The 12,205-nt window shown below is 40.8% G+C and overlaps 1 protein-coding gene across 8 annotated transcripts in view; it reads right to left on the bottom strand.

Moving 5' to 3' along the window:
* The window catches only part of PARD3 (par-3 family cell polarity regulator), a 630,692-nt gene that overhangs the window by 384,973 nt on the left and 233,514 nt on the right, over positions 1-12,205 (bottom strand). For all 8 annotated transcript variants that reach the window (XM_065872407.1, XM_065872411.1, XM_065872408.1 and 5 more), the window contains exon 3: positions 699-879. In XM_065872407.1, the coding sequence (XP_065728479.1) occupies positions 699-879 (181 nt within the window). The remainder of the gene's footprint in view (positions 1-698; positions 880-12,205) is intronic.

Raw genomic sequence — 12,205 nt, 5'->3', positions numbered from 1 at the left:
TAAAAGATAAATGATTTTTAAGTTATAAATTTCTTGAAATAGGCCTTCTTAGTCTTAACAATTGCTCAATGATAAGATTATACAATTACAAATGCTAAATAGAATGTTTAGCAGAAGCTCTTCACTGTAAGCTTGGCAGGAATGGCTGCAGAATTCTTCAAGCTAGTGTCCTGGAACTTGGGCACTAGGGATCCTAGGATTCCTACTATACACTCACTAAGACCAATCTTTTCGTTTCTTGAGAGGGCACCTAATAGCAACTCTTCCAGATCCCTGAAGATAACAATCCTTGAGGTCCCTTCAGCCCCTGCTCTCCAGATAAAGTTCAGGTAACTGTTATAACCAACTTGATGGTCAATCCAACACACTGTGTTTGGTTTCAGTGGAAGGATGTTGATTATTTCTATCTGTTCTAGCGTTCATATAAAACATATGGAAAGAAAAATGCAGGTAGTATAAGTTTAACTATTATCCTTATTTACCTTTGGTGAGCAATTAAAAGTCTACCAGTCCAAAGTAAAGTAAGGCCAATCTATGAAAACATAAAGAATCTTGCCTCCCTCTCTTGCAAAAGACCCTCGCCCAGGTTCTAAACTTGATCAGTTTTTGATATAAACAGACAATGAATTCCATTCACAAGAGCATGGCTGGATAACACAGTCGGCATCCCCGTAACTGAAGACGAAATATGCACTCACTGGCACGGAGGACCGAAGGGGTGACCTCGATCTCACTAGTTGCTTGGTAAGGCTGGAAGGCTGAAACACTGTTGGTGCCGAGCTCACTGCCAAACATCTCCGGACTCTGGGTGCCCGTGGAGCTGGCACTGGTGCCATCACCTCCGTGATGCGGGTCCTGCTCATCAAACACTGCTACCAGCTAGAAATGACAGGTAAATTTGCAATTATAAACAAAGGCATTTAAAATGACAACCAAAAACTTACACCACCTTTGATGTAAATCTACAGAGGAAAAATATGGATATGTACACACCCAGGTATGTTAGGTTTTAGGAAAATAAACTGCAAAGAAATAGTCTTGCCCTGAGTTCTGATGCTTTATTTTTATATTTCTAAGTCATACACTTCATATGCAAAATTCTCTGGGTGAAAATAAAAATAAAACGGTTTTATATCACAGAATGCGAAAGGGGATGGAGTGGATTTCAATCTTTTTGTAAATGATATATCAAGTGGAAAAGAAAGTGCATATATACCTATATATAATGCATACACATGATATATAGTTTATACAGCAAAAGGTATAAGGGACCCTTCATATGGGAAGAAGGGTATATTAAAAACTGTGCAGTATCTGCTCATTTGTGCATAAAAAACACAGGAAGGATACAAGAAACTAATGAGACGGGTAGGCTACAGGGAGTTAGTAGGAACAGGGTTGAAAGAAAGAGAGAATGGGAACAATAGTGGAGATTATGGGGCGGTAACACTTTTCTGAATATATTTTTCTGTAACTCTGACTCTTAGAACCATCATAATGATTCAAATACCTAAAAGAGAAATAAATAATTGAAACTGACCAGGAGGCAAGGTGGGGTCTGGGGGTTGGGAATCTAAAATGGAGCACAAACAAATAAACCCAGCTATGTTACAAATGAAAAACAGAACCACACGAAAAGGGTGGGGAAGAAAAGAACTAAGTCACTTTACGAAACTTTTTTTTTTCACTGTTTAACGTAAGGCTAAAGGCAAAAAGAACCTTCACAGAAATATTGTATTCTAGTTAGTAAAGTTGTTCCTTACAAGCGCCTGGTTTAGAAATTCATATTCCACACACACACACACACACACACACACACACACACACACACAGCAGGAATGAATGAGAAAGAAAAAAAGTTCTCACCGCCAGAAACAGAAGTTACAAACAAGGAAATATACTGTAGTATTAGATTAGAATTAGAGGCATCAATATGAACTTGTGGTTTTATAAGTAGGTAGGCCGACGGGTATGGATGGATGTGAATACATGTGTCCTAGCTCTGTCCAGTGAAAGATCCTAGAAGCAATGACATTGCTTCAATGTCAAATTGCTGGTCCAAGAACCAATGAACACAAGTGGCCAGATCATGGTTTCTAATACTATTCTCCAATAAATGAACTAGAACTCCTTAGAAAAATAGTTAATTCCAGGGTTGGGGACAGAGAAAATACGCGATGAGCCTGGAACACCTTGTGATACAAAAGAACACATCAAAGGAAGCACATCAAAGGGAATTAGGGCCAGCCTTAAGGAGCTCCCAAGGGCCGAAACCATTTGGGACACTTGTAAACGATCAAATAATGAGAGCATTAGATTATAACCCAATATAAACTAAACATCTGTGAGTTCATAATGATATAAGTAAATAATCTAAGAAATAAATAAACAAATGGTGGAGAATGGACAGCTTTTCCTTCCTGGAGCATCCCAACTAATAAATATGGAAAAAATCACTAAAAGAGAAATTATCACTAGGCAACCTCCACAGTCAGAACTGTCTCAGGCAAGATCTACCAATGGACGCTAACGTTAATGGGTGAGAGTATGGTGAGATATGGGCATATCTCAGAATATCTCCCCGTAAGATGCTTTTTAATTAAAAAGAGAAAGTAGTGTCTGCGGGCAGAAACTTGGCAGACAGCACTTCACCAAGTGCTGTCACTTCACTCCATCAACATCACGTACCCTCTGAAAGATGCACTGAGAAATATACAACGTTACTTCCGTGGTACTCTTGCCCCAAATGCATAACTTTGGTCTAATCGAGAGGAAACATCAGACAAATCCAAATTGAGGAGCATTCTGTAACTACTACTCTTTAAAAATACCAAGGTCGGGAAAGTAAAAGGCTGATGAAATTGTGTACCTTGGAGGAGACTGAGGAGAAATATGAACTGCATGCAGTGTGAGCCCCTTGCCTGGCTCCTGGGCTAGGCAAAAGGCCTCAAAAGGCCTCATTAGTGGGAAAGAGGCAAAATTCAGATGATTAGTTAGTAGTATGGACTCAATGTTATTCGTTTCCTAACTTTGATAACTACACTATGATTATGCTGGATGTGAACATTAGGGATAGATGAAGGGTATATGGAAGCACTCTGTACTATTTTTGTAACTTTTCTGAAATATGAAACTATTTCAAAATTGAAAATTTTCATAATACAGCATAACAGAGTACCATTAAAATTCAACCTATTTCTTCTTATAACTAAACAGTGGCAGCACTTCTTTAAAATCTCAAAGAGTAATAAAGTTCTAAGGCACAGAACACCTTGGTCATTCACACTCCAATCCCATGCCTGGAGAAGTAAGCTCAGCCTTCCAAGAAAAGAAGAGTCAGGACTGCACACGGAAAGAACCACACCTTCTGCCGCCAATCCAAGCCTTTTCAACGCCAATACTCCGATCAGTTAACAGACCAAAAGGTGTATTCACAGAATATGGAAAGTATTTATAATTACAGTTTGTCATTTTGAACAAATGCTATTGACATCAATCAATTCATAAGACAAAAAAGAAAACCACCTTAAGGTCGTAGAGACATGCGACAAACAGGAAACTCAGAATCCTGCTGTGGCATCTTATATAATTAGCTGATTAAACAATCTGAAGGAAGGTTAAGTGGTAAGAAGAAATCAAAGTCAGATGAATAGTTGGGCCACTCAACCTTATAATAAGCAACATCAGTGGGAAAAGAAATCTTTAGCAGTTATAAAAAATGGAAAGGTGTTTGTATATATACACTAAAGTTTCCATATACAGTATATATGTGTGTGTGTTGTAGGTATATGTATGTATGTATATATACATATATATAATCAGACTGTTTATCTGATAAGCATCTCCGCATATTAGTAACACAGACAGTAACCCCTGATTCTACAGATCAGGGGTCAGCAAGCATTTTTCTTAAAAGGTCCAGATAGTAAATATTTTTGGAGCTGCGCAATTCAAACAGTCTCTGTCACAACTATTCTACTCTGCATTGTAGCATGAAAACAGCCGTACACAATACATGAATAAATGAGGGTGACTATGTTTAAATAAAACTTTATTTACAAAGCAGGCGGTGGCCCAAACTTGACCCACGGGCCATGGTTTGATGATCCTGCACTAATTTGCTCATCCCTCTAGTAACATCCAATTTAAATTTTTCAATTTGGGAAATAAAACTAGAAATCAAGGTACCTTGGTAACCCTGATAAGCTAACAATATTCATTTCAAGCTCTTCATCAGGATTTTGAATTTCTATACTTGATTTTAATTTCATCAGACTTCTCACAAGGTGTGTGGCTTAATATGCATTTTGAAGGTATTAAGTTCTGACATTTTGGCGCTTAATTGGAAGCAAATGAAATTCAAGTTTTGTTATTCACTTTTCACGATGATGTGTTCTCTCAAGAATCAAGTCCTTTCTGCAAACTGAAAATGGAGATTGAAAATTACAAAGAACAAGCCTTAAATGCCACACATGATGGAAGAACTTATACACATATATTAGTTTCAATAATTATCTTCAGCATTTTTAGAAAACACAAGAATTATGAAATCTGGACTGTGCCACAAACAAATGCTGTTTGAATTTCAGTGGCAGAATCACAGTTGGTGATTTGCAATATGCCAATAACATACAATTCTACAGCTTTCATTTAAACCAAAATTTAAGTGCCAGGTGCAGACATAAAGTAATTTTGTGTTAAACTGGGAAGGATATATGATTTTAGAAAATCTACTCTACAAGAATACACAGTAGCACAGCAAAAGAAAACGAGACCTTCACAAAAACATCACATATTAAAAATCTCTATCATGTCCTTCAAAAAATAAAGGAAATGTCTTGCTTTTAAATTTGTGAAACGTGACTCAAATCCATATTTTAACAGATGGAATCTTCACTGCTGTCCATGAAGTAGATTGTTTTTGAAAGTTCACTTTAACTTTCAATAGTTATTACTTCATCCCTCTTCTGATCCATTCACCTATCCAGTCTCCACGAGAAAAGACAGGCAGAATTTAGGATAACACCCACGATGACCCGCCTATAAATAAAACTCCAAACTTGGCCACACATTGCCACCTCCCTCAGAACAAGTCATTTCAGCTGCCTGAGACATCAGAACCCTCCAACAGAAAACCCATTTCGTAAGCATCACATGTAAATGTATACATAAACCACTTGGATCAAGGGTGGCCTCTTTCATGGATAAAAATCTGAGCTAAAAGCCCAGAACTGTGTGTAGCCAAGTGGCTAAGAGCATAGAATTCACAAAGAGAACTACATTCAAAACCAGCTCTGACCTTACTTCTTAGATGGATGTTGGCCTAATCCACTGGCCTCTCGGCCATCGCTAAGCCTTACTTGTCCTCATCTGGAAAGAGGATGGTGACTGTGGTAGGCAGAATAATGCCCATGACTGTCCACACCCAAATCCCCAGAACCTGTGGACGTTGCCCTTCCATGGCAAAAAGGACCTGAAGATGCGATTCAGATCAAGGACCTTAAAACGGGGAGACTGTCCAGGATTATCCAGTGCGTCCCAGCTAATCACAGGAGTCTGGATAAGTGGAGACCCTTTCCCAGCTGTGGTCAGAGGGAGATACAACAATGGTTAGAGAGAGATGACACTTCTGGCTTGGAGGATGAAGCCAGGGAGCCGTGAGCCAAGGAACGCGGGGGCCTCTGGAAGGCAAGAGAATGAATTCTCCCCTAGGGCCTCCAGGAAAGAATGCAGCTCTGCTCCACCTTGACGTTACCCATGTCAGACTTCTACCCTACAGAACTACAAGTTAATAAGCGTGTGATGTCTTACACCACTAGTTTGTGGTAATTTGTTATGGCAGCAATAGGAAACTAATCTAGTGCCAGGACCTCTCCTCCTGGACTTGTGACAAATCGGAGAGAAGGCGTGTCGACTTTCAGAACACAAGCGCATGCTTACTGTTAGCTATTATTAAGTGATAGCGTGGTGGCTGATAGATAAATACTTCTAGAAAATTGAGGATCAGTTTCAAGAGTAACTACAGACTGAGGCAAAGTTCTTCGATACACCAATAAGAGGGGAAAACAACAGGAAAAGGAAAGGAGAAGGCTTGCTAGAAAAAGTCAACGTCACAATAAGCACAGAGTGAAGTTCTTCTGCAGGTGCCCTCCATCCTCCCTGCAACCCCTCACACAAACACAGAGCAGCTTTTTACATCTCATTTCACTGAAAAGAAAACTGAGACTCAGAAAAATTAATATGACTAGAGCTTAGCTATAAGTACAGAATGAATCTGAAATTGGAAGTCAAATCCATCCAACTTCAGAGATATTTTCTCCCAACCTCACTGCCCCAGAGCATCTAACATGTCGACAGCAAAGCCTTCTGGGAAACTCCAGGCTATGAGCACCTACAAGTCTTAGAATCGAATTCTATTCATTCTTGATTAACTAAAGCTAACACCCCACCTTACCAAGTTAACATAATTTTGATACCACTATCTAAAAGTTCCTGAACATATCTGAGGGTAACCATGCTAAAGATATCATCACTCAGTCTTGATCAGAAGAGCTTTTTAAAAGAATCAAAAGATGTTGCAGATTCTGTCTTCATACAGGAAATGGCAGGGGACATAAGTCGAGTAGTTGCCTAAGTGAGGTCGCCAAGACTCTAGGCCCAGACACCACACGCCCTCCAAAGCCATTTTACTGCCATAGCCCTCGAGTCATCCGTCTGTCTCTGTTGATTTCTTCATGTAAGGGCTGCGCATATCCAGAAAAAGCTGATTATTATGGGTCTCATGAACATCTTTTGCACACTCAACATTAATATATCAAATTGTTTGACTCTGAAATAAAGACCTGTAACTCTTCAGAAAGGCATCATGTTTCCGGCCCTGGAGAAGGTCCAAAGTATGTGGAAAAATACTAAAAATGACACTGAACTTGAAGATGCCTTTAAGACCCTTTCTTCACCTAAGGAACATGATTGGCCTCAATGAGTAAGCCGGACTCCACTGAATCACTTCGTCTGCGCTATCAAAGCAAAATCGGCAAGAAACACAAAAGACAGCATGCACTTGATTTTGCTTCCGGTAGGGAACTCCCTGCGTTTGCCACATTTTTCAATATTCTTCCTAACACGAGACTATGACGATGATGCTTCTGAACCCCCAAGATAATGATGGCATCACGTAAAACAACACATCTCTGAACGATGGCAGGGAGGTTTCATAGGCAGATTTGCCTGTAAAGCATAAATGCAACAGAGAGGAAATGCAGTAAAAATGTGAGAGCTCTATCACAGTATAACATTCCAAAAAACTAACAATAAAAATCAAGTCGTTGGAGATACATGTATTTTATGACGGAAGTAAGGCTGTTCCATAACATACAGTTCTAAACTATCACTATTCCAAAAATGACTTTTTCTTCCCATAGGTCAATCTAGGAGTTTCTCTATAGTTAGGATCACACATATCAATCCCTTTACTTTTTTTTTTTTTTTTTTTTTTTTTTTTTGCCCTTTGACTCAAGGATACACCTTTAAAAACATGGTAGGGAATTCCCTGATGGTCCAGTGGTTAGCACTCGGCGCTTTCATCGCTGGGGCCCAGGTTTGGTCCCCGGTCGGGGAACTAAGAATCTGCGAGCTTTGTGGCACAGCCAAAAGAAACAAGAAAAGGAAAACTAAGAGACACTAGCATGGTTATATAGATTAGTGCAGTATGTTATCTACTCACAATAGGGGAACCTAACGAGATAAATATTTGACAGTGTCATTTCAAACAATATACCATGTAGGAGGGGGTAAGACATTCCCTACCTGAACAACCAAGGAGACCAACACCATCACAAGCTTCTACGTGTGGATGATGAAAGGTTATTGTCCCACAAGAGCTAACAGCATCCTTTAAGAAGGTAATATCTCAGGGACAGAGATGCTTAATAAAGATACTGTGCTTCATCTGGAAATCACAGTGAAATCTATTCACCTATGACACTCCCCAGCTTATATTTCAGAGCTGGGATTTAATTCTGCTGTCCCTTAGGGTGACACACTGTGTCACCCACTGAGCCTCCAGACTAATTAGATTCCCAATTTAAGAGTTATGCTCAACTAATAGCCTTGAGTGTTATCAACCGCAAACCACAATGAACACATGTAAATGCTGTAGCCATCAGCTGGCTGACCCACTCGTGAGACATAATGTAAACCCTTCCCCCTCCCATCCCCGTTACCAAGGACCACTGTTCCCTTTGTACCCACCCATGAGGTTACAACTACATTACACTATTGCTGAAGTGTTAATAAAAAGCAAGACTGCACAGTAAGACAGAACAAAATGAACCTGAAATTGGCTAATCACACATATATGGGTTGACACCAAATTGGAGGAGGTGGCATTTGTTGAGATTTTCCCATGAGCACATGCAGCTTCCCCTCAAAGAGATGACGGTAAAACTGGGAAAGAAGCCCTATGAACCTCAGAATCAAAGGTAATGATGTAATAATGAATTATTGTGTAGACATGGGCCAGAAAAAACCTATCAAATCAATTTTTAAGCTTTCTAATGACTGAACTCACTTTAACGACAGAGGCAACACTAAATCCTTAGTCATTCTCTGAGCCTTACTTGCTCTCATGGTTCATTAAAAACTCATTTAAATAAAGCTACAGTTTTACTGGTCGAGTAAGCAAAACAACAGTAAAAGAATATATTGGGGCCAGTGGTGTTTTATAATAGTAGTAATACAAGCTGTAACTAATAAAAACAAACTCACAACAGAAGGAGAATCTCAAGCTTGCCACTGAAAAACTTTAAATGTTATATAAGCAAGATTAATTATCTGCTTCATCAGCATTTTTAAAAATTAAGTGTATATTGTCTGATACCAAAAAAAAAAACCCCACAGCTTAGAAGAGAACTCTAAATGCCACGGGCATACTGAAGGCGTAGCCACTTTTCCTCCTGGCTAAGCTAAGAAAGGTAATAAAGAGCTGGAGTCCTTTCCCTGCACTGTACCTGGAGCCTCGACCTCAAATCTGTCTCAACTTCCAGCTCCGGGGCTTGAGATTTGAGAGGCAGCAGGTCCTCACCTATGGGTGCCCAGCCCCCCGTCTCCTTGCCACTGCCAACCTCCTAACATACATCTCTCCAAAAGTGAGCGAGGGGTAGAAACAGGATTCAACAACAAGGTGTTTTAATCTGTACACAATTCAGCTTGACAATCAGTACGTGTAACACACTGACTCAGGAAGAGCTTCATTAACGGACTGTAAATGAGAGACTCCCCCAGGAGTGACTCCTTTGATGAATTCCATAGTCTGGGGGTTGGGGATCTAAGTTTAAAAATATATGTATTATTAATCAAAAGTCCAACATCACGTAGGAAACAGACAGGCACAATGTGACAAGCAAAAACCACACACACACACAGAGCCTTTCAATCAATGCTTTACTCTAAACTGTGATTAAAAGGTCCGTGACGAAAACCCACAGCCCCAGCGATGCGACTTGAGCTTTGCGGAGTAGGTATGCACGAGTGACACTTCCCCTCTGTCCCACAAAGACATGCCACTGTACACGGACTCCACAGTCTAGGGCACCAGCCTCAACTATCCCCAACCCCTGAACCACAGACCAAAGGGATGAGAGGCTGCAATGTGATTGCTCAGCCCAGAAACGCAGCACCACAATTACCACCAGGCAGGACCACTGCTCATGCCTGCCGTCCTGCACTTCTGGATTTCTTCCTCCACTTGGTGAGTCTGCTGAAGCTGAGTTGAGACCTTGGTTAGGAAGCCCCTCTAGTCTTTTTTACCTCCTCAGCTAGCCAGGTAAATTAAGCCAGGGCCTCTTCCACTGACCTGAAAACCTTGTCTCCGTATGCCCTCACCACCCCTGCACCTAGCAAGATACAAACGTCTACATGAGAGGGCAGCAGGAGTCGATTCGAGCCTCACGTCACAAGGGCAGCCTCCCATCAACCTGCGTCCTAGACTCCGTGCTGTATGGAGTGCATATGTATCAGGTGATTCCAGCTCGCTGGAGAAATCTGCCACGGCTCATCAAATAACCACCTCACAGAACAATGCGTTCACATACGCTCCCTAAGCAGCCCATCCCTGATTCCACTGTTGAATCTATGACAAATGACTCATCACTAAAATTCCTTGCCAGTCAAATCCGGTGAACTATAATACTTTATTTTTTTGGCAGTCGGTAGTGGAAAACTTCCCATCCTAAAACAGAAATTTAAAGGATCACTTCCTTAGTTCTAAATTTTGCAAATTATGTTTAAAATTAGAAGCACGAGAAAAGAAAACTTGGCTCTGGTTCCATCAAGCCATCAGTACTGAGGAGGAGTTAAGCAGAAAGCATCTCGGCACAACGGTTAGACCTAGAGATCCTGCAACAGAGGTAAGCGAATCACCATCTCTGGCATTTACAGGCAAGATCATACTTCCAACTGAAGGAACCCGCCTTGTTTCCAAGGCAACTTGCCATTTGTATAGGGGACTCACTTGGGGGTTAGTAATCCCTTAACTGCTGACTTCACAATTTGAACCAGACTCCCACTGATATCTTAGCTTCCATCCAAAAGCATCGTCAGAAAAAAAGAGAGTTTCACTGCTTTAAAAGACAGGAATTCAGAAGATTCTGTGGCATTCATTGACTTTGCGGGGCAGGAGAGGGACACAGGAGCAAAAAGTGACTGAGAAAAGCACAGCAGAAGAACTGGGAGTCGCTGCTTCTCAGTCATGTTTCCCATTGAAGATGCATCAAACGCACCACTTCTGTTCACTCCAAGTTCTGAATGAAAGTTCAGTTTATACTGATATATAACAAAAAGTCAGTCTTCATTCTGACAACCACAAGCCAATATTAACAAAAGATCAGAGTTCAACAAATTTGTTTTGTAAAATATAACACTAATGTTACATTACAAAATGCCTTTCAGTTTAATTTGCATGCAAAAAGACAAAGTGTGACTTTTAAATATCCACCCAGAGGCAAAGATGAAAAACTTCAAACGTTTTCTGACTCCTTTTTGCTACACTCATTATCTCACCACCTTCTACAAAAGGAGCAATAACGTGTCCTTGACATTATCCCAAATTATCTTCAGTATGCAAGACAATGCTGATTAAATTAAGCTCGTTTTAATCAGCTGGCAGGTTTATTCAAAAAGTAACTAAATAATACAATTCTTTATAGCAACTACTCTTCGTTAGTATAACCTGCTTAGCAACGTTTTTTTAAAAAGCGGACACAGAATAAATACTAATTGCGTGTCAATCCTTTCTCCTCCATGTTTGACGGATGAAAGAAATACCTTAGAAGTTGAACATCTCCCCTAATCCACAAATCACTTTAATACTAAAATTTCACACAAATCTTTTGAAATCCAGTGCCATCTAATGGATTTAGCCAAGCACGAAGAGTTTTGAAACCTGACTTTTTGGCAGAACATATTCTGAAGACAGACAGAATTTCTGTTTTCCTTCCATTTACATCTCACAGAAAACCTCCCCATGGCTGACCTGGAACTGGGCCGGTGGGCGGGGGTCGGTCAAGTCAAGGTCATCCCATCATTTGCAGTGCCCTCCACTCCTTTCATAAGGGTGAGGTTGGCAGTCTTAGATGGGTTCCCCAGGACGACTGAGGCTCAGAGAGGTGACCCCTCCCAGCTGTGGGACCTGGACAGCTCCTCCACAGTTTGGGTCTCAGTGCTGCACAGGGCTGTTGCATATGTTATTCTACTTAATTCTGAGCAAGTGCTTGGAAGGGTTCCTGCAGGTCGCAAGTACTCAATAAACGTCAGCTACCATGATGATTTTAGAGAGCGTCAAGAGATTGAGGTTATCACCCGAGGAAGATGAAGGGCTCCGGGACTAAGTTCAGCCGTGTGAACTTCATCCTGAAAACCCTGGGGCAGCCCTGAATGCACAACAGTGTAATCTGCATTTATTCTGCAGAAGGCTTGGAGGATTTTGGAGAAAGGACTGGAAAGGGAAACACGGCAGCTCCTTAGTCCAATAGAGAAGAAGTCAGGAGGGCCTAGACTCATAGGAAAGCAGTGGAGTGAAAACACAGTTAACACAAATAATTATTAAAACGCAGAGCTGAGACTTATTTAAAAGGCTTTGGTGCTTGGTGGGTGAGTGGCGCCTTGGAGGAGGGGGACAAATCTGAGATGTCTAGGCTTGGGTGGCTGG

Source organism: Phocoena phocoena, chromosome 2 (assembly GCF_963924675.1).
Source record: "Phocoena phocoena chromosome 2, mPhoPho1.1, whole genome shotgun sequence".
In the NCBI taxonomy this organism is placed as follows: Eukaryota; Metazoa; Chordata; class Mammalia; order Artiodactyla; family Phocoenidae; genus Phocoena; species Phocoena phocoena.
The sequence above is the reverse complement of the archived record's forward strand: the minus strand, read 5'-3'. Positions and strand labels throughout refer to the sequence as shown.